At 47.0% G+C, this 22,929-nt stretch overlaps 1 protein-coding gene and 1 long non-coding RNA gene across 3 annotated transcripts in view; one reads left to right on the top strand and one right to left on the bottom strand.

Moving 5' to 3' along the window:
- Positions 1–4,538, top strand: part of Plcg2 (phospholipase C, gamma 2) — a 136,731-nt gene extending 132,193 nt beyond the window's left edge. Inside the window, 2 exon segments of one of the 2 annotated variants that reach the window (NM_017168.1) lie at positions 3,374–3,558; positions 4,173–4,538. In NM_017168.1, coding sequence (NP_058864.1) covers positions 3,374–3,558; positions 4,173–4,215 — 228 coding nt within the window. In that variant the 3' untranslated portion in view covers positions 4,216–4,538. 2 annotated transcript variants of the gene reach the window in all.
- The window catches only part of LOC147999483 (uncharacterized), a 47,550-nt gene that overhangs the window by 16,274 nt on the left and 8,347 nt on the right, over positions 1–22,929 (bottom strand). Inside the window, exon 2 of the long non-coding RNA XR_015644191.1 lies at positions 13,130–13,222. This is a non-coding gene — a long non-coding RNA (uncharacterized LOC147999483). The remainder of the gene's footprint in view (positions 1–13,129; positions 13,223–22,929) is intronic.

The following is a 22,929-nucleotide window of genomic DNA, read 5'->3' on the forward strand; positions in this document are numbered from 1 at the left end:
ACCTTTAAACACAGTGATCTGTCTCCCTGAGTCATTATCTGCCTGTGATACCATAAAGTTGGACAGATGTTGAGAATGGTTGGTATTTGAGAGTAAGAACTCCAAGGGCTGGAGAGATGCCTCAAAAGCTAAGACCACTGGCTGCTCTTGCAGAGGACCGGGGTTTGGTCCCCAGCACTCATGGGACGGCTCGTAACTACATGAAGCTCTAGTTTTGAGGGATCCGTGAGCCTCTTATGACTTCCACAGGCACCAGACATGCATACATGAAATACTTATACACATATGATAAAAATAAATCCTGAAAGAAAAATATTCTAAAGAGGAAGCCCAAATTACTTGGAAAATAGTTAATAAGATATATGTCATACCTATGCAGGCAAACCTTACTTTCCCATACTTTGTACATGTTGATTTTTGAAAACTGAGGCTTGGGGCAACCCTGCATGGAGCCTTTCATGTAGGCTTTCCTTAGCAGCCCCTGATAGCTTGGTGTGGCCCTGCCCCATCTGGAATCTGTTTCAGATTTTCAGCATGTGGTAGATTATTATAGCCACCGTGGAAATCTGTGTCGTCTGATCTTGCTGTTGTAACTGGTTTGGGGGTACTGTAGGCTGCACCCATGTGAAACACTGAGTTGGTAAATGTATGTGTTCTGACTGCTCTGTGGATTGGTCAGTATTCGTCACCGTTCCTCCTCTAGCTTCCTTATTCCCTGAGACAAAGAGTGCCAGTTAATAAAATGTCCCAGGAACAGGAAGAGTCACACATCTGTCACATTCGATCAAAGCTAGGATAGGTTTAGCCCAGGAAGGGGTATCGAGATCAGAGATGGGGCAGAAGTCAGGCCTTGTAATCCAGTTAAGCTGTGAACACTAGGGAAAGGCTCTTGGGGGATGAGGGGAGCTACTCTTATAAGCACAGATGATGAGACATCTTGTTTCAATATGGAGAAAGCAACAGTGGTCTGGTTAGGGGATCAAGTCAGCCACAGCATTCGCAAGTCCTGACTCTCTGCAGTTCCTCAAGAAAACTACAGAGGAAAAAAAACAAAAAAAAAGGCAGTCTGCAGGGGAGGCTCAGAGCTTTTAAGGAAGGAATCCACAGAGGGTGCTGATGCAGGAGGGCCAGCTGAGTCACTGGTCATGTGACCACAGGTGGAGTACAGTCTTAGAGCAGATGCAGTCCTCTCCTGTTGGAAGCAATGGTGGATTCTGTAGCTACAGAGAGACATCAATGCTAAGCTTCAAAAGACAGCCCCGCCTTGATTAGGGGCGAGTGTAGCTGGTGGCTGTCTGTGAAGAGCTAGTTTACCGTTCTGAAAATCCTGGGGCCCCGAGGATTATCTCAAATCCACTCTGCACTCCGAAGCCTGGGTGACAGCATATCCATTTATGACATGATTTACTGAAGCATTTAAGCCCTGCCATCGAGACCACAGAAGAAAAAATTCCCCATTCCAAGCATTGCTGTGGACTGATGGTGCGCTGGTCACCCAGGGGCCTAGTGGAGATGGATGGCGAGATTCATGTTTTCGTGCCTGCAGACGCAAGATGCTTTTTGCTGCCCACATATCAAGGGGTAATTTTGACTTCTGAGGCTTATTATTTAGGAAATGCGTTTCCTAAAGCTGTGGCTGCCATGGTTATTCTTCCCATGGAGGAATTTCTGGAAAGGATTTGCTTTTCTAGAAGCCATTTAGAATAGCAGCGATTCTTGAGGGGTCAAAAAAGAGAAAGCAGCCTGTGATAAGTGGGTTCCTGTTCATGTGGATGGCTGGCGGAAGTAACTGTGGATGGGCTAGGGTAGAAAGAGCTGACCTTAGCAAAACACTACAGCAGGGTCCTCAACCTTCCTGATGCTGTGATCCTTTAATACAGTTCTTCCTGGTGTGGTAACCCCCAACTGTAAAATTATTTTTGTTGCTACTTCACAACTGTAATTTTGCTACTGTTATGAATCGTAATATTTGTTTTCCCATGGTCTTAGGTGACCTCTGTGAAACGGTTGTTTGACCCTTAAAGGGGTCACAACTCACAGGTTGAGAAACAGGGCAGTCCAGTCAAATAGTAACACTGCTATGGAGGAGTGGGTACGGATGGGCCAAGAGAGAGCATCTCTGGAAAAGATGCTGTGTACATCTGTGAGAAGTCAGCGAACATCGAGTGGCTGGGGGTGGACAGGAGAGACTCCAGCTTTATAAAAGTCATACATTGTATCAGAAACACCTGCTCCTCACCCACCCCACACTTGTAGCTCTCTTCCGAAGTGTAACGTAAGACAACAGAAATTATGTATCTGTCTATGTGCGAGTGAGAGCAGGTGCTAGAGGACCCTGTTGGCTCCCCTAGAGTGGAGTTACAGGTGGCTGTGAATTGCCCGATGTGGGTGTTTGGAACTGAAGTCTGATCCCTGTGAGATCGCCAAGAACTCTTTTTTTTTTTTAAAAAAGATTTATTTATTTATTATATATAAGTACACTGTAGCTGTTCAGACACACCAGAAGAGGGCTTCAGATCTCATTACAGATGGTTGTAAGCCACCATGTGGTTGCTGGGATTTGAATTCAGGACCTTTGGAAGAGAAGTGAGCTTAACCACTGAGCCATCTCTCCAGCCCCATCAGCAAGAACTCTTAATGCCTGGGTCTTCTCTCTAGCTCCTGCCTTGGTTTTTGACATAGTGCCTCTCACTGACATAGAGCTTACTAATTAGGGTAGGTTGTCGGGCCAGTGAGCCCTAGGGATCCACCTGTTTGCCTCCCTAGAGCTGACAGTACCTTTGCATTGCTCTGTTTAGGGTTTTTACCTGGGTGCTGGGAACCATCTTCATGTTTACAACCCAAGCTCTTGGACCAAGCATCTTCCCCAGCTCTGCTCTGCCTTTTAAGTCCTTGAATTACATTGTCTGCTCTCACCACCCATCCTCACCTTGTGCCACCCTTCCCCTGCCCCCCATGAACATATGTCTGCACAGACATCCATGGACGTAGGTAAAAGGCAGAAGTTGATCTGACCTAGGGACGAGCAGATTCAACTCAGGAAAGCACACAGTGCTCTTGGGTTTCAGGGTTTCACAGTAGAGCGACATTTGGAAGACCAAGGGTTGTAGCAGCTGCTAGCTTTTGCCATAGGTAATGTTGGTAAAGCAGAGGCTGAGGTCAACAGGAGACACTCTAACTTTGGAAGGAAGTTCAACTGTCTCGCAAAAGTCACCTTTGCTTAATTTGGCCCTGGCCTCCAAGAGCTAGCCCCCAGTGCAGAACCTCTGACTGGCCATTCTACAGGCATTCACTGGAGACCCAAGATGTGTCTCCCCTACAGGCTTGGAAGATGTCACTCACAAGGTTGTTCTCCCCCACCCCCGCCCCCCAGGAGAGTGAAGAAGAACTCTATTCCTCCTGTCGCCAGCTGCGGAGGCGGCAGGAAGAGCTCAACAACCAGCTCTTCCTGTATGACACACACCAGAACCTGCGAGGAGCCAACCGGGATGCCCTGGTGAAGGAGTTCAATGTTAACGAGAATCAGCTGCGGCTGTACCAGGAGAAGTGTAACCGGAGGTAGGTGTAATCATAACCCCCAAACCCCTCCAGTGCCCCCAAAGTTCTGGAGCTTCTAGGAGTGACCTCAGTGCCTGGGGCTGACACCTCAAGCACCTGCTGCTTCCCTCACGTAGAACTGTTTGCTCCACGGACATTTCGGTCTAATGATGGGAAAAAATGGTGAACACCAATTGTCTGCAATGGCTATGCTGGTGGTCAAACCTGGAGCCTCATGCGTGCTGAGGCAACGCTCTACTATTAAGCTACACTGACCACAAACTTGTCCTCACTGAGTGGTCAGCTGTAGGCTACGTGGTTCACATCCGAGATGAATTCTCCCCAGGGGAAGCTTCTGCTTCTGCCCCAGACATGAGGTGGGTGGGAGAGGCAACCAGTGGTGCCCCAAGTTCCCGGCCAGGCGTCAACTGAACTAACCTTCAAAGGACATTGCACGCCAGGTTGTGTTCTCACTGGAGCATTAGAAGAGCCACCATTGCCTTGTTTACATGGTGGGCATTCCCCAACTCTCGGGGGTGTGCTAGGAGCCCAGAGCCTCCTCCACTCAGCCACAAGTGACCTGCTAAGTAGGGTGGCAGCTACCCACTGATGGGACACAATCTCCTTCATTTCAGGCTGAGAGAGAAGAGAGTGAGTAACAGCAGGTTCTACTCCTAGAAGCTCTGTGCGCGCACATGCGTGCGGTGTTCATGAGCGCATCCGGATACAGGCGAGCCTTATAATCAGTTCCCAGGAAGAGGTTCATCTGTGACATTCATTGTCCTCTCTCCGAGCCACTCACCATAGAGATGACATTTCTGAAGACGTCCCCCCCATGGGCAGGAGGAGTTGAGACCTTCCTGCTGTTTTTCCACCTTGGACAACTTAACTTATACTCCTTATAGAGGATTCCCCCAACTGTGTGCCTCACGTTTGTCCTTCCCTGTTCTCAGCCTCTTTGAATAAAGGCAAGAGTTTCATGCCATTAAGCTTTCTATCTGATCTGTACAGTAAACAGGAATTCCTGTGTGGCAAACAAGATTCCGCCAGGGGCCCAGGTAATTGACTTCCACGGAAGGTGAGCCGATATATGGGGAACTAATTCATTAGTTTCCAAAAAAGGATTTTAGCTAAGAGGCCAATGACTCTAGAGTTAAGGCCACAGCAGTCCACAGAACCCCAAAGGCGGGTCAATGTGTGTTAACTGCCACTGGCATAGTGATTGGCTACACAGATCTACATGGAATCTGCAGAAATCAGGGATGGAGCCTGCCCTCAGGACATGTTTTGTCTCATGGCTACTGGTATTGGGGTGTTGGGGTGATAGCTTTTTGAATATCCTAGTTGCGCTTGTCCCAACTCATCACATCCAGGGTCCTCTTGAGTTTGGTAAGAGGCTGCTGCCAAGGTCCTGGGACCATAGGAAACAGCATCATTGCTGGTTAAAGAGGAAGCTGACAGGTAGGTTTATAGGAAGATTTCTCTGCCTTATCCACCATTCGTGCATCAAGTTAAGCTCTGATGGTATTGATGTTAGAGTGTTACAGTAAACCTGTGGCTAGTCCAGAGAGGCAGGCACACCTATCTCGGTCCACTGTCAACTGTGAGGCATCATTCAACACTTGTGGGATTTAACAGGGTGTGTGTGTGTGTGTGTGTGCGCGCGCATGTGTGTATATGTGTGTGTATGTTTGTGTTTGTGTGTATGTGTGTGAGTATATGTGTGTTAATGTATGTGTGTATTTGTATGTATGTGTGTGTACATGTGTACATGTGTGTATATGTGTACATGTGTGTATGTGTGTACATGTATGTATATGTGTGTGTGTTTGTGTGAGTATATGTGTGCGTATGTATGTGTGTATTTATATGTATGTATGTATGTATGTATGTATGAATGTATGTATGTGTGTATGTGTGTGTATATATGTTTGTAACGGTGCTGGGGATTAGGGATTGAACTCAGGCCCTTATGTTACCACCAGGCTAAGCCTCCAGCTTTATAAAACTCTCAAGACAGACAAACCGTAAACTCAGAGCTTCCCAGTGAGTGGAATTGGCTTGGGAAAGCAGGTGTAGCTATGAACAGCTATGATCTGACTGTGGGAGGAGGAGGAGCCAACAGTGAGCTGCTTTATGACAGAGTGAAACCTGCAGCCAGAAACCCTCTGGGGTCTCTTCCCTCTGGGTGGGATCCAAAATGGTGGGCTTAATGTATGTGTTACTGGAGAAAAGATTAAAAACTAGCTCTCTCTGACCAAAGGGTCCTCATTTTCCAAAAGTTTCCTGAGCATAACTCCCCATAGACCAACCTCCAAGCTAACATCTTCTGACCTTGGAAGAAAGCCATTTGTTCCTGGGTTCAGGGGCCGCATCCACCATGAGCCCCTGAAGACCTAGGAGTGTTATCTTGTAAATCATTTGATTCTAACCTTGTGTTTCCTTTGGTAACAAGGAAGGAAAGGAGTCCTCTTTTAGCTGAGTAGAAAGCAACATGGATGACTTGGGTGAGAGGCTGGGCGAAGGCAGCAGAGCAGGCTCAGTAGCTGCTGCCCACCGGCTGGGACCAGGTGATGGCCCCTTCTTACTGGATTGTCACCTGTGCACAGCAGAACTTGGACTGCTGCTGTCTTTCCATTCCTCCCTCCTCCTTCCTCTGTTTTAAAGTCCAGCTGCTGAGGCTGGAGTCTTCATGGCTTAAAATGGGTTTATCTTTGCTACTGTATCAAAGAACGGGAGAGACAGCCAGAAGCATCTTGCTTACAATGAGGTGTGAAGTTCATAGACACAGCCAGCAGGGCAGGGGTGGGCAGGGGCGGGCAGGAGCCTGGGAAGAACCAGTGAGCTGGGAAGAACGTTCTCCTGGTCTGTCACTAGAGGGCACTCGTGAGGCTCTTTTGGCCGGAGCCTGATTGAGTTATGCATTGATTTGGTTCTTGGCGGTTGACGGCAGGGTCTGAGTTGGTTCTCTTACAGAAGGACCACTTGAGCCTGTCCTGATGCCGTGTGTCCTCGTCTAGACAGGAGAGCACAGACATCTTGAATGATCGCAGCGGCACCGGTGACAACAACCATGGACAGTGTCAAGTTGAAAGGACGGAGTTAGCCAGAGGCAGGCTGACTCCATGACAGGTTCCAAACTGGCAGTCTGGGAGACTAGGCCTACGTTTCTGTTTCTCATATTGGAAAAGTCCAAAACAAGTCAATTCCAAGGGAAACCACCCTTCACGGGCAGCCAATAAGGAGTTGTAGCAGCTGCCCTACCACTTAGCTTGAGCCAAGTATAGTTATCAGCAAAGTCCCCCAAGTCCTCCCAGAGCCTTAACCAATCACAAAGGCATCCATACCCCTGGAGACAGAGCCAACCAACCAAGGGCAAGGAAGGTAAAAGTCACGACTCCTGCACTAACAGACTTTAAACTGACCCTGCAAAGTCCACACCTCTGTCTTCCACCCTGACGTACGGTGGACCCCTGCATGCAGGTTCTCTGATGAATACATGCTTTCTGCTGTCGAATACTATTTAAGTCTGCGGTATCATTCTCCATGAATCACAGAGACCCTGATGGTGTCACACTGGCTTGCTCGCCATCCTTTGTGTATGTATGATTTGGGACATTGGTTACGACATGAGAAATACAAATAAAGGTCACTGGGCGTGGGGAACGTCAGTAGACAACGTTAGACAGTTGTGTGCCGTGAGGCTTAGGTGAGCGGTAATCCAACGGGATGTAGAGGCCTGCGTTTCCTAAGGTGACCCCTGGATCCTCTAGCCTAACATAGTGCGTGCATCCAGTCTACTGTAGAACACATCTTAGGGCAATTCAAACACATCCTTTTAAAAGATTTATTTTATTTTCAGGTGTGTGCCTGTGTGTGTCTGTGGGTCAGCATGTGCACCTGGGTGCAGTACCCATAGAGGACAGCAGAGGGAGCTGGAGTTCGAGGTGGTTGTAAACCACACAGTGTGGATACAAGAAACCAAACCCAGGTCCTCTGTAGGACCAGCTAGTGGTCTTGACTTCCCCACCGTCTCTCCAGCCCACCCCCACAATGCTGCTCCTTTTAACAAAATCTAGCCATTTTATATGCCTCCTGACCAGATTACAACCTAAATAAAAGTCTCCATGGCCAGGGATCTTAAAGCCACCGAGTCCTTATTCTAGAACATTTAGGACGCACCAGGTATCGCCTGCAGACGACTAGCTTCCTGTTGTTCCCTCCCTTTCCCAAGACTCATCTAAGCAGACAGTGTGTTCTCACCTTTGAAAAGCTGAGACAACAGCACACGAGCCCTTTCACACACAGACCCCCAAATGTTGGTTCCTGGCCTTTGCATCTGTGAATGTGCCGAAACCTGGTAGATTGTTTGACTTTCAACTGAGAATTTCATAAACGAGTTACACAGATGTTTTGACTTGTGGCTATGAAGACGAGCCTGGCTATGCTCTGTCTCCTGACCTGTGTGAGAAACGTAAAAGGGAGAACAGAATGGTGGCTGCGCCTGGGCTCCCTCTCAGAACGGCAGTGCTGACCTGAAGCCAGGTGGAATGAGTCATTGGGAAGAAGCACCATTGTCTGCTGCTTCCAATGTATCTTTTTACTGCATTTAACGATTCATGTGTTACCACTTACATCTTGTATTTTTATTGATCAAGCTCATTAAAAGAATTTAAAGCCTTAGAGCCTCGTGATCGGTGGATAGATAATATGTAAATTTTGTTTAATAGATAGTTAAGTGGCGTGAGAGCCCAGAGTAATTGAACCTCTGATGTGGGGGTAGGGGGAAGGGATGAAAATAAAAATTGCAGGAGCTCCAGGGAAGACAGGAAAACTTCCTGTTCGAAATTGCCTCATTCTATTTGTGCTGTCTGTCAATCAGAGCCTCCTGATGATGTCTGACAAGGAATGTTGCTCTCACGTGAAGGTGCAGTGTCTACATTGTACCAGTTTTGCGGCCGTGTAAGAGGAAACATTTAGATGTTGATTCAGGAATGTTCCCGGGGCACACACAGACTTGTAAGAATCATGTCAGAGGTAGTTGAGAGACGGCACTGTAAGACAGCTGATCTTGGCCATTGAGTTATATTCTGAATTATATTGAGCAGCTAGAATGGGTACAAGGAGGCCTGATCTTTTCCATTGTAACAGAAATGATTATTACCCTGTACATGGGTGGTACAGAACTTGGAGGGAACCCCAAAGCTATGTTCTAGCCATATACGTGAATGTTCCAGAAAGCCAGAGGATGACAAAATTTAGAAGTCAACCAGTGATGTGACTTGGGTCTTATTTAAATATTTTAAAAGGATTTTAATTTGGTTTTTAAACTATGTAGATTTGTGCCTGGAGTGTGGGTTTGTTCATGTGAGTGCAGTGTCTGAAGTGGCCAGAGGAGGGCATCAGAACCCCTGGAGCTGGAGGACAGGCAATAGTGAGACTTCAGAACAGCCTATGGCAAACCTCTTAGTAGCACATGAACAAGGCATAGGAACAAGCAAAGGAAATTACAACTATGACACAACTGTCTTTAAAAAAGGACAGAAAGGTTTGAGAGATGGCTCAGTGGTTAAGAGCACTGACTGCTCTTCCAGAGGTCCTGAGTTCAAATCCCAGCAACCACATGGTAGCTCATAACCATCTGTAATGAGATCTGATGCCCTCTTCTGGTGTGTCTGAAGACAGCTACAGTGTACTTATATGTAATAAATAAATAAATAAATATTTTTTTTAAAAAAAAAAGTAAGTTGGAACATAATGGAGGATGTCAACTCTGGCCTCCACATCTTAAAGGACAGGAACCAAAATTCCACCAACCCCATTAACAAGGGACTGAAAAAAAGTTGCTATTGTGTCAAAGGAAAATTCAGAGAACAACACGTAGGTATGCCACAGTCTTGGGTGTCTAAGTCTATAGGGTCCCCATGCTTCCTCTTGCTTCCATAGTCTAAGTGATTATTGTCCTGGGGACACTCAGTTGAGTGTTGCTTTCTGAATACTGATCACTACTGTGATAGTTTTAACTGCAAACTTTGCGAAGCCTAGAATCACCAGGGAAATCCTCAGCTGATGAACTGACCGCATCAGGTTACCCATGGCCGTGTATGTGGGGGATTATCTAAACTTACTGATGCCCATTGTGGGAGGCACCATTCCCTAATTAGCGAGATCCTGATCCATGCGTTTATTCTCTGCTCGTGGTCTTTCGTGGACCTTGGAAGTGGTCCTTTATGTTTCTGCCTTGACTTCCCCACAGCAATGGACTGTACCCTGCAAGTGTCCGCCAAATAAACCTTTCCCCTAGGTTGCCTTTTGTCAGGTCATTCTCAGCAACAGACACGAAGTTAGGGCAACCAGTCTGACTTGTTTTGTGTTTACCTCACATTTATTTTTGTATCGTTCCTGGACTTGAAATCCGACCTCTGACTTACACCACATATAAGTGGGTGGGCGGGGCAACGGGCCAAACCAAGGTGTCAGTTTGATCCTTCACAAAGAATTAAAGCAGCAAACGTACAAGGCACGGTGATAGAAAAGGACTCCAGTAAAACATCAGTGCCGATGCTGGCCACTCCTGGGCCTGGATGGCCTCGCAGCACTGCAGGGTTAGAGTCTAAAGGGTGTGAAATCTGTGTAGTAGCTTGGCTTTGAAAAATGACTCTGATTGGCAGGGTCTTAAAGCCAGGAGCTATCTTAGGGATTCCTGAAAATTCCCACCTGTAGGACCCCAGCAACATCCTGCTGTACTGGCTCAGCGGCTGGCTGTCTCAGAAGCCAGAGGTGGCTCACTGACACAGACTCACTAAATGTCACATCATGGAGGAACCCAGAGGATGCTGTCCCCAAGACCTGGGAGGCATAGGACTGCCATCTACGACTTTGGTGTGGCCAGTCATGTATGGTTTTGTCTGGGTGTTAGAGTTACAGGGTGGGGTCACAAGAAAGCAGATTGAAGCTTGAAGACATCTTTCAAACTACTATGTCCAGACAGCAATGAAGGAAAGAGAGAAGGGGGGGGGGAGGGAGAGAGGGGGAGGGAGAGAGGGGGAGAGGGAGGGAAGGAGAGGGAGGGAGGGAGGGAGGGAGGGAGGGAGAGAGAGAGAGAGAATTCATAAGGTATTAAGAGCACCATTAAAAGATCAAATGTTTGCGTGACTGGCAAAGGGAGAGACGTTAATCCTGAGAGTAAAGAAAAACGTATTGGCCAGATACACATGCATGAAGTCACCACTTAATTAAAAAGCCCAGCTCAGTTAAATAATAACAGAAAACCCGTTTGCTCTCCAGAAAGACAGGAGCACTGCACTGGCTGGTTTTGTGTGTCAACTTGACACAAGTTAGAGTCATCAGAGAGGAAGAAGGGAAATGCCTCCATGAGATCCATCAGTAAGGCATTTTCTCCATTAGTGGTCATTGGGGGAGGGCCCGGCCCATTGTGGGAGGTGCCATCCCTGGGTTTTATAAGGAAGGAGGCTGAGTAGGGCCAGTAAGCAGCACCCCTCTGTGGCTTCTGCAACACCTCCTGCCTCCAGCTTCCTGACCTGAGTCCATCTCCAAATTCCTTTGGTGATGAGCAGCAATGTGGAAATATAAGCTGAGTGAAGCCTTCCCTCCCCATCTTTCTTTTTGGTCATGGTCTTTTGTTGCAGCAATGGAAACCCTAAGACAAGCACGTACAGGGCAACACCCAACAGAGGCGACAGGTAAACATGCTAGCTGCCGGATCGTAGCCGAAAGTTCAGGGCAGAATTTTAGACCCCACAGGAGTAATGTGGCAAATCACTCTAAGGCACCCCTGTTAGCCAGCCAGCAAATTTCTCAGCAGGAACCCTACAGGCAAGAAGACAGAGGGTGCTCTTTTATATTCTAAAAAAACAAAACAAAACAAAACAAAAAATAATTGCCAGTGAAGGTTAATTATCATCAGAGAGTCTATCGTAAGAACAGAAGGAAGTCTATTCTAAAGTCGCTTCAAGGCTCTGGAGATTAAGAGAATTGAAGACCTTGGAGCAACATTCGGAAAGATGGTTCTCAGAACCAGTGGACAAAAGACCTTCCAAGGTGAGCACCAACTGAGGAGGCTCAAGACTACGTTAGGAATCATGCTTAAGGGACTCCTTCACGTAGATATGGGAGAAAGAGAAAGATCAGGAAGAACCAGTAAAGACGCTACTCTAACTGAAGTGGGTACACGGGTACAAACAGAAAATACAAGCATCACCAATCCACGAGACCATCAAGTCATAAGGACCAAGCCAACCAACCAACCAAAAGAAAAGAATATCTCAACTAGGCAATTAAAAAAAGTCACAGGAACAAGTCCCTATTTTCCACCAATAACTTGAGTGTAAACGATCCCAGCTGCTCATTTAAAATACGTATGTACAGACCGGCTGAAAGGGTTATGACCCAACACTGTGCGGAGAGGGCAATAGAAAAGGAATTCAGAATCAAGCTTGTGTAGTTGTGCTCATAGGAAATGGAACAGACTTTCAGACAGGACAGTGAGACAAAGAAAGATGGTCACTGAGTCATGGCCAAGAGATCAAGTCAGCAGGACATTATTACAAGACTGTGGATAACTCAATGTTAAAAAGATTTTATTTTGAAGTCTGTCTCTGTCTTTCTGTCTCTGTCTCTGTCTCTCTCTCTCTCTCTGTGTGTGTGTGTGTGTGTGTGTGTGTGTGTGTGTGCAGTGTACCCAGAGGCCAGAAGAGGGCGTTGGGTCCCCTGCAGCTGCAGTTACGGGTGTTTTCGAGTGGCCCAATGTGGATCCTCTAAACTGAATTCCAATCCTCTGCAAGAAGGATTATATGCTTGTCTTAGTCAGGGTTTCTATTCCTGCACAAGACACCACAACCAAGAAGCAAGTTGGGGAGGAAAGGGTTTATTCAGCTTACACTTCCACATCGCTGTTCATCATCAAAGGAAGTCAGGACTGGAACTCAAGCAGGGAAGGAAGTAGAAGCTGATGCAGAGGCCATGGAGGGGTGTTACTTACTGACTTGCTTCCCCTGCTTTGCTCAGCTTGCTCTCTTTTAGAACCCAAGACCATCAGTTCCGGGATGGCACCACCCACAATGGGCTGGGTCCTCCCCCCTTGATCACTAGTTGAGAAAATGCCTTACAGCTGGGTCTCATGGAGGCATTTCCTCAACTGAGGCTTCTTTCTCCGTGATAACTCAAGCTTGTGTCAAGTTGACACACAAAAGTAGCCAATACAGTGCTCTTAATGGCTAAGCCATCACTCCAGATCTAAGATGATATGCAACATGTATGTTACATGTATGTTACATGTATGTAACATGTACGTTACATGTATGTATGTATAACAACAATAAACCTAAAGAGATATGTAAGCTTCAGTAAATAATACTTGGGAATTTCAACATCCTACCCTTACTACTGGGTTCACCATTCGACACTCTCAAATAGCAACAGAGAAGCATAGGTTATACTGTACGTCAAATGCACTCAACAGAGATTTGTAGAGCATTCTATGCAGCAGCCACAGAGTGGGAATTCTTTTAAGTAGCACATGGAATCTGCTCTAAACTAGAGCATGTATTAAATCACAAAGCAGGACACTCACCATCTTGGAGCCTGTGGAGGCCTGCTGGGAACAGGACATCTACGAGGAATGGTCTCCATCCTCACCAGGGCTGGCCCTCAACATGACTGTCTCCTAAATTAGCAGAACAAGAGCAATCAGCACGATGTGGAAGACAGTGTGTTGCTTAGAGCTGTCGCATTGATTTTCCAGGGACAGCCACTGTAAGCGAGAGCTACCTAGAGACAGACATCCAAATTACATGCTCAGCTTTGAGAAAACGAAGGACAAAATATTTACCATTAAAAGACAAAACCAAATAGTGCTTTGGGGGTTTAGGAATGCCTACTTTACTGAAGTACAAACATCCCTTTGAATGCATTGGAAATGTCTTTTTTAAAAAAGCCATGGAAATGCTCTCCAGGTTCCTGGCTGTACTATAGCACCTATGAGTAATTTTGCTGTGACCTCAATGTTGGTACTGGGAGTTTGGTCAAAGTAGCCTTGTGTGACACAATTTGTATCAGTATTTATTCTTCTGCAAAATGGCTGCTTGTGGGAGGGCTTTCCCCAAATGGTTACATTCTGATAGATGGCTCCCCGTTCAATGTTACATTCTGATAGATGGCTGCCGTTCATTGTTTCTTATGGATACAGTCAGGAACTGGGCACCTGGGTTTCATCCTGTGTCTTTCCTCGTAATTTTTCTGTGTTTGATGTACATCCTTTTACACTACTACATACAAGAAAACCCACTCCCCAATCAGCCAGTTGGTCTACCTCAGAGGATCACTGACAAACATAACCTTTTCTTTAGCAAGGGAGTTCTACACACAGTGATAGCTGAATACTATTGCAACCCAGAATTTAGGGTTTCTTGGTGCGTTCTACTATAAATGTACAAAATAGGTTTTCTCCCCTCAAAGCTGGTTTATACGTATTCAATTTTAATTTTTATATGTGTTTGAGTGTTTTGTGTGCATGTATGTAGGACCACCACATGCCTGCAGTACCTATAGAGGCCAGAAGAGGGTGATAGATCCGCAGACCTGGAATTAGAGACTGCTGTGAGTTGCCCTGTTGGGGTTGGGGACTAAACATGGCTTCTCTGTAAGAGCTGCCAGTGCTCTTAACCACGGAGCCATCTCTCCAGGCCCTGAAGTTACACTGTTAAAAAGCAGTCACTCACTTGGGCGTGCAATATACATCACGGCAGGTTGAAAGCCTGGTTGGTACCGCTGCCTTTATTTCACATCACACCATTGCTTGGGGCCAGTTACCTGCTTAACTCTGCAGACAGGTTAATCACTTGTGGTGGCGGCTGTGGTGGTGTTTGTGAGACAACTAGTAGGAGCTATTTCATTTTATCCCTCTTCAAGGCCAAAGGTACCATGACAAAACCCCGGGGGTGGGGGTGGGGGAGGGCATTTCCTGTCAGGACTGGATCATCTTGTGCCAAACTTCGGAGGCACCTACGGTCTCCAGTCCTGAGGCAGCAGTCATCCTGGATTACAGCAGAACCTCACAGGTCGGGCCACCCTCCAAATGAGGGCAACTATCTATAGTGGAGAGATGTGCCCTGGGGCAGGGGACTAGATAGAGCCTTTTGTTTGTCAGATTGCTTTGTCAAATGAGGGCAGTGGTACCGCCTTCGACGACCTTGTAGAAGCAGAACTGAGGTACAGAGCAAGTCAGGTCACCCCTCAATCAGCAGTGCTTTGTCATGCCCAGCTCTTGCACCCCGCCCCAGTTTGTCTACCATTCAAACTGAAAGTTCAGGTCAGTTCCCTGAAGATAAGACTTGGGGGTCGCTGGCCCCCATTCTCAGTACCTCTACTCAACGTGGTCACATTGGTTAAGTTTCCCTGTTCTGCTCTTTAATTAGTGGGACATGTTGGGATGGATGGATGGATGGCTGGGCCCAGTCCACAGGACTCCCGGAGCTTGTACCTTTGTCCTAAAACAGTAACAGGATCAAGGCAGGATAGAGTCCCGGAAAGTTGCTCTGGTAAAGCCAGAGCCTTACGGACACACGTCCTAAACAGGCAAAAGACCTGGAGTGTCTCTGCATCTTCCATGAACTCTTGAGGTTCTATAGCTAGGGGCCATCTGGAGGTGGGTCCTCTGGGCCGAAGCTGTACTACTCCTGGGCCACAATATTCCATCCCTTTCTCAGTTTCAGGCTCATGGGTCTCACAGTACCGCCTCAGCAGGTGGCTGCCTCATGAGGCGGTCTTGGAGTGGCTCTGATGTAAAGACCTGAGAGATGCAGACCATTACATGGGAAGGAATGGGAGGGCGCCACTACCCAGACCTGAGACCAAGTACATGCAAAGCCCTGTGGGGCTCTGTGTGTGTGTGCCAGGGATGAGGACACCAGGAAACAGATCATTTGACACCCATGTTTGGGTTCCTTTATCCCCTTATCCCTTCTCTTAGGGAGATCTGGGGGATCCACTGGAATTCTGGCTATACCCAGCTCCCCCACGACCCCCGACCAGCTATACACACTACAGAAAACCACAGCTGACAGAAACGCAGAATTGCGGAGCTCAGTCACAATGGACACATCATTAAAACACCCCCACAACACTAAGGTTCAGGAAACATTGGGGTGAGGGGCCCAGAAAGACTCTGAGTGTCAGAGGAGTGTGACCGCGGTGTTGTGTCTCCTAGCATTATTAGAAGTTAAACCCATAAAGCCTCACCAACATGACTGTCTAGATACAAGCTCAACAAAGACACCTCCAACGGACAAGCCCAAGTGGACAGGAAAAAGCCCAAGAGGCCTCAGCCCTAGACGAAGAGCTATATAGGAGGCCACTGAAGAAAAGTGGGAGGAGGTAGAGATGTAGTTTTCCCCAGGAAGAACACGCCGATTGGCTGTCCATTGTTAAATGCTCAGCCCTAAAAACAGACACATAACTGTGCAGTCTAAGCAGGCCATATTTAAGAATATATATATGTATATACATACATGCAACAACAATAAAAGACAGTCTGTAGATTTGAAGGAGAGCCTGTGTGGGGGTATGTGGGAGGGTTTGGAGAAAGAAAAGGGAAGGGAGAAATGTAATTGCATTATAATCTCAAAAATAGAAGAATAAAAAATGAAGGAAAAAAAAAAAAGAAAAAGGTTAGGGGTTGGTCGGGGTATGGTGGTGTGCTCCTGTGATCCAGCACTTGGGACGTAGAGTGCACTCCCACTCCCACTACTCCTCCCTCTAGGTAGGAGGATTGGGAGTTCAAGGACCCCCTCAGCTGCATAAGCCAGTTTGAGGCCAGCCTGGGCTCTGTGAGACCTTGTCTTAAAACCAACCAACCAACCAACCAATCAAACGAATAAGGAACCAACCCTCCCCGTTACTGACAGGTCCCCAGGCAGGCACATTGAGGAGAGCTTTGAGGTCCCATACTTGGCTGGCCACGCTCACAGGAGCAGCAGAGAGGAGAAGTACAAGTCTCCCGACACTGTCTGTCAGTCATCTACACGGGCACACACTGCCTGTCAAGGTGTTCCCTGCTGACGTGCCTGGCCATCAGTCTTATAGGAGGGAACTGTGTTACTTACCCCACAGGATCTCTGGATATGTACTGGTGACCAATCAGAGAACAAGAGCTTTAGGCTATCACCATGACCAGCCTCAAAGTCACCTGTAAGTACACAGCTAATTGCCACCATGTCTGAGGAAGCCTCCATCAGCTGATAGAGGCTACACTCCCACTATTTGACAGCTACATGGTACACAAACCTTATGCTCTGTTGTCTACACCACACCACCTTGAATTATTATAAGACCCGCAGACAGAGGGTCTTTGTCGTGGATGTGATATACATGGTGCTCAAACCCACCAAGTCCAGCTAACGAGGCTACAGGGAAGACCTACAGGGTTCAGCTGGGAAGACACTTATCAAGAGGGATGATACCACCCTTCCCACCACGAGGAAAAGCTGCTTACTGAGAAAGAGGAGAGGAGAGCCATCCCAGCAGATGCATAAACCCTAACGTCGAAATAGAAGACATACAGAAAATAAGGCGACACGATGCCCACCAGAGCTGGACAAGGACAACAGCAAAAGAGAACCCCCAATGATCGAAGGTGCGAAAGTCTTCGACAACATATTTGCAGATCAACTCATCGGTACAGTAGAGAGATCACACACCGTAATCGTGTTGGCTTAATTCCAGAAAGGCAAGGAGGTTCGAGACACTCAAAATCAATGAATGTAATATATAACAATAAACACTCAAGGATAAAAAAAAAAAATCCCACACGGTCATCGCCAGAGATGTCAAAAGACCATTTCATAAACTTCAACTTCCCTTCTCGGTAAAAGTCCTGAACGAATGTTGATGTGAAAAAATCATACCTCAACATAGTAAAGGCATCCTGTGACAAGGTCATAGCTTATGTCTTACAAACACGGAAGATGAAGCAGTTTTCTAAGATCTTGAACAAACAAAGGGATTCCAATCGCGTCACTCTCACCAATACATGGTGAGAATCTTAGCCAAGCAAGTGGGCAAGAGAAAGGATACAGCACAGATGTGGGGAGGGAGATGGGGGGTGTTTAGGGGATCGGGAGTGGGGTGGGGTTATTTTTGTTTCCAGATGATAAAAGCCCACTAAAGACCCTACCAAAGGACTATGAGAACTGATAGATGTGTCACAGAACACAGAACCTACATATAAAACACAATAGCTAGCCTCCTCATTAATGGGAATTAAGTAAATCAGAGAAGGGATCTATGGTGGTTTGAATATGTTTGGTCCAGGGAGTGGCACTATTTGGAGGTGTAGCCTTGTTGGAGGAAGTGTGTCACTGTGGGCATGGGCTTTATGATCTTTTCCTAACCATGTGGGAGCCAGTCTTCTCCTAGCAGCCTTCGGATGAAGATGTAGAACTCTCAGCTCCTCCTGCACCATGCCTGCCTGGACGCTGCCATGTTCCCACCTTGATGATAATGGACTGAACCTCTGAACCTGTAAGCCAGCCCCAATTAAATATTGTCCTTATAAGAGTTGCCTTGGGTGTCTGGTCGTGGCAGAATAACCTTAACTAAGACAGACACTGTGTTCAGTGGAAGAGTCAGGCCCAGAGTTGCATCTGCATCTTCGCACTGACACAGAAGCTATAGATGGAGATGAGAGAAGGGAACCTTTGGGTAATGGTTACCAGAGGATGGGACGTGCACAGGGTGAGTGGGAGGTGGCGATGGTGGTGCAGAGAGGGCAGTGAATGTGTTTGGGAGCACAGTTAAGGGGAACAGAATTGATGCTCTACAGCTGGACGGGAACGCTCAGCAGTGCTCAACTGCCCACACTTCAAGACAGCTATCAAAGACTTTGTTTCCAATATAATCACTGTGCCAATGGCTGTCATCTGCTCACTAAACACAGTAAGCATGTGTCTTAGTCAGGGCTTTACTGCTGTGAACAGACACCATGACCAAGGCAACTCTCATAAGGACAACATTTGACTTGGGCTGGCTTACAGGTTCAGGGGTTCAGTCCATTATCATCAAAGCAGGAACATGGCGGCGTCCAGGCAGGCATGGTGCAGGAGGAGCTGAGAGCTCTACATCTTCATCAGAAGGGCTGCTAGGAGAAGACTTACCTCCAGGTGGCTAGGATGAGGGTCTTAAGTCCACACCTACAGTGACACGCCTACTCTAACAGGGCCACACCTCCTAATAGTGCCACTCCTTGGGCTGAGCATCTACAGACCATCACAGCATGTAACAAAATATTACACCACACCCCAGAATATCAGTAATTAGTGTGCCAATAACCATGTCTTGAGGAAAAGCATTCTGAATACACAGAAACGAGGGCTAGGCCAACACCTCATTTGGGGTTGACTCTGAGTCCTGTGTGCTTTCAAACCAGGAAAGAAACAATAGGGGTGTCTCTAGATTACAGAACTCGGAGCAGAAAAAACTCAATTACCGTTTGCCCTCTAGCTTGGACTCTCTGACTTCAAAAAGTTCTCCATTTCGGTTTGGAGCCCGCAGCAACATTGTATGGAGACGGTCAAAACCAGAACAGACAGACAAGCAATGTCTTACTGTAAAGTCGATGAGACACTTCCGTCATACCTGTGCGCTCAGCTCTCCTCATCCCTTCTCCTTCTCCAGCACAGCATCCCTAATTGTGTGTTGAGCATCTGTCTCGACTGCCTCAGAACCGACTAATGTGCCTTGAAGCTTCCCCACATCCCACCAGCCCCCTCATGCGAACCCTTCTACTGCTCTCCGAGGAGCCATTCTTAATTAAGGACCCATGTGCAGGATACAGAAGGGCTGCTTGTCGTTTAATCCATACAGGTCTCCCCGGGGATAGAGCGGGGATGCATTTTCTCCGCTTTACAGATGAGGGGCGTAATTGTGGAAATCCACGCTGAAAGGAGGAGGTAGATGGATCCTAGGAACTGTGGAGATGGCTCGGTCGGTAAAGTGCTTGCTGTGTATGAGGACGTGAGCTCTTTGCTCAGCACCTACACAGACCAAACCAACAGGAGCAGTGGCATATGCATGGAATCCCAGTGCAGGGGGACTGAAGACAGGAGGAACCCTGGAGCTTGCTGACCGACTGGCCTAGCCTACTGCTCCATCTCCAGGCCAGTGTTAGATCTTGTTTTGAAAAACCAGGTAGATGGTGCCTGAGGAACAACACTTGAGGTTGTCCTCTGGCTTCCATACATGAACCCACACAGTAGAGGCAGTTTCTAGAAAGGCCCTCAGAAGTGCTAGCAAATGCCCAAACCCAAAGGATTTCTTAGAAGGAAAGCCTCAGGCATCCCTGGAGCTCTGAACGTCACCTTTCTGCAGAAAGTCAGCATCTAAGGGGAGTTAAGCCAGCTGGATGCTGCATTTCTATTCTCTGCAGGCTTTTCTCATGCCTGTGTCCCACCTTCAGAGTGGTGCAAGACTGCAGGGAAGGCAATGTCTACCAGCAGTGAGTGATGCCTGGGCTCCGTGTGGTAGAAATTATCGAAAATCCCAGCCCAGGGCTTCTACCCTGCCTTGTTCATTGAGTTCCTCGGTGAAAGACACTCACCGTTTTCATATTTTTGATATGCCTTAAGCAGTGCAGTATCTGGGTCACTGCCTGCCCTCCATGCTGTTAAAATCTACTTTCCCATCAATAACCCTGAGTTATCAGTTACTATTCACTATGTTTTATCTGGGCTGCTCTTAACTCCAGTTGGCTAGCCCACATGGTGACAGTTTTTATTGTTCCGCTAACCCATGGCTGGCTCTCCTTTCTCCCCTCCTGCACATTCTTCCTTCCTCTATGGTGGCCTCCTCCTCCTCCTCCTCCTCCTCTTCCTCCTCCTCCTTTTTCTCCTCCTTCTCTTCTTCCTCTTCTTTCTCCTCCTCCTCCTCTTCTTCCTCTTCTTTCTCCTCCTCTTCCTCTTCCTCCTCCTCTTCCTCTTCTTTCTCCTCCTCCTCCTTCTCTTCTTCTTCTTCTTTCTCCTCTTCCTCCTCCTCCTCCTCCTCCTCCTCCTCCTCTTCCTCTTCCTCCTCCTCCTCCTCCTCCTCCTCCTCCTCCTCGTGGTTCTTTCTCTCCCCAAACCTGAGAAATCTCAACCCCACCTATGCTTCTTCTGCCCAGTTACTGGTTGTTGACATCTTTATTCGCCAGCCACGATTAACTGGGGTCAGGGTCCCTCAATGTCTTATTTGCAGACTCATCTTTGGGGTGACCAGTCTTGGGGACCCCAGATTAGCACGGAAATACAAGCAACATTAGACCAACCCACAGCAGCTCTGCTCCCCAGACAGTGATTCAGAGGGGAGATGGAGACACAGGCAGCATGACCTGTGTCAGCACATGGATACATGCAAAAGCAAGTCTTAGAGAATGCCCAAAGATGGTCAGACCAGATTCTAGCATGCTACACTCCCTGTAGAATAGACAGGACTTCAGCCTTTCATAGATCTTCCCTGTCTCTGCCATAGACCCGTACCTTGATCAATTATTGATGTAACTTATGAGAAACAGTAAAGCCACTTTAAACATGGCCGTTAAGAGTTTGGGGGACCGAGTGTCGAGTTCAGTTAGTAGACTACTACTCACTGAGCACACATGAAGACCTGAGCTCTATCCCCAGAGCTGTGTAAACCAGCAGTTGTGGTCTATGTCATCCCTGCACCTAAGAGACAGAAGCAAGAGGATCAGGAGGTCAAGGTCATCCTTGGCCACTTAGTGAGTTAGAGGCCAGTGTGGGCTACGTGAGACCACATCAAGAAAGAATGGGAGGACCAAACTGAACAGATCCCACAGATCCCAGCACCCAAATCCTATGGGGGAGAGAGCTGGACCCTCAGAAGTGTGGATACTCCTGAGAACTCAGAGACTACTCTCTGCCCACATTCGTGACCCAAGAGGAAATCGTCTAGTGCTACCTGTGCCCCCTGGGCACAGGGACCTAGGGGCAGTCGGGGGCAGACCCTTTGGGTTTCTGCCTGCGCTGAGAGCTGAACGCCAGCTGCTAGGAGCGCCTACACACCTGAGAGCAGAGTTCTCTGTTGCTAGATCGGGCTGAAAGAAAACAGGTTGACAGGAGTGCTGACACACAAGCCTACAGGAGGGTCAAGCCACTGTCAGAGACAGCAAGACGAGCTAACACCAGAGGTAACCTGATGGTGAGAGGCAAGCACAGGAACCTAAGCAACAGAAACCAGGACTATTTGGCATCATCAGAGCCCAGTTCTCCCACCAAAGCAAATATGGATATCCAAACACACTGGAAAAGCAAGATTTAGATTTAAAATCACACTTTATAAGGATGATGGAGGACTTTAAGAAGGATATAAATAACTCCCATAATGAAATACAGGACAACATAAGTAAACAAGTAGAAGCCCTTAAAGAGGAAACACAAAAATCCTTTAAAGAATTACAGGAAAACAAAACCAAACAGGTGAAGGAACTGACCTTTAAAAATGAAAATAGAAACAATAACAAAAGCACAAAGGAGACAACCATGGAGATAGAAAACCTAGGGAAGAGATCAGGAGTCATAGATGCAAGCATCACCAACAGAATATAAGAGATAGAAGAGAGAACCTCAGGGGCAGAAGATACCATAGAAAACATCAAAACAACCTTCAAAGATAATGTTAAATGCAAAAAGCTCCTAGACCAAAACATCCAGGAAATCCAGGACATAATGAAAAGATCAAACCTAAGGATAATAGGTGAGAGCGAAGACTCCCAACATAAAGGACCAGTAAATATCTTTAACAAAATTCTAGAAGAAAACTTCCCTAACCTAAAGAAAGAGATGCCCATAGACATACAAGAAGCCTACAGAACTCCAAATAGATTGGACCAGAAAAGAAACTCCTCCCATCACATAATAGTCAAAACACCAAATGCACAAAACAAAGAAAGAATATTGAAGGCAGTAAGGGGAAAAGGTCAAGTAACATTTAAAGGCAGACCTATCAGAATTACACCAGACTTCTCACCAGAGACTATGAAAGTCAGAAGATCCTGGACAGATGTCATACAGACCTTAAAAGAACACAAATGCCAGCCCAGGCTACTATATCCAGCAAAACTCTCAATTAACATAGATGGAGAAACCAAGATATTCCATGACAAAACCAAATTTACACAATATCTTTTTACAAATCCAGCCCTACAAAGGATAATAGATGGAAAACTCCAACACAAGGAGGGAAACTATACCTTAGAAAAAGCAAGAAAGTAATCTCCTTGCAACCAAACCAAAAGAAGAGAGACACACAAACATAATTCCACCTCTAACAATGAAAATAATAGGAAGTAATAATCACTATTCCTTAATTCCCCAATAAAAAGACATC

This window comes from Rattus norvegicus, chromosome 19 (genome assembly GCF_021556685.1).
Source record: "Rattus norvegicus strain SHRSP/BbbUtx chromosome 19, alternate assembly SHRSP_T2T, whole genome shotgun sequence".
Classification (NCBI taxonomy): Eukaryota; Metazoa; Chordata; class Mammalia; order Rodentia; family Muridae; genus Rattus; species Rattus norvegicus.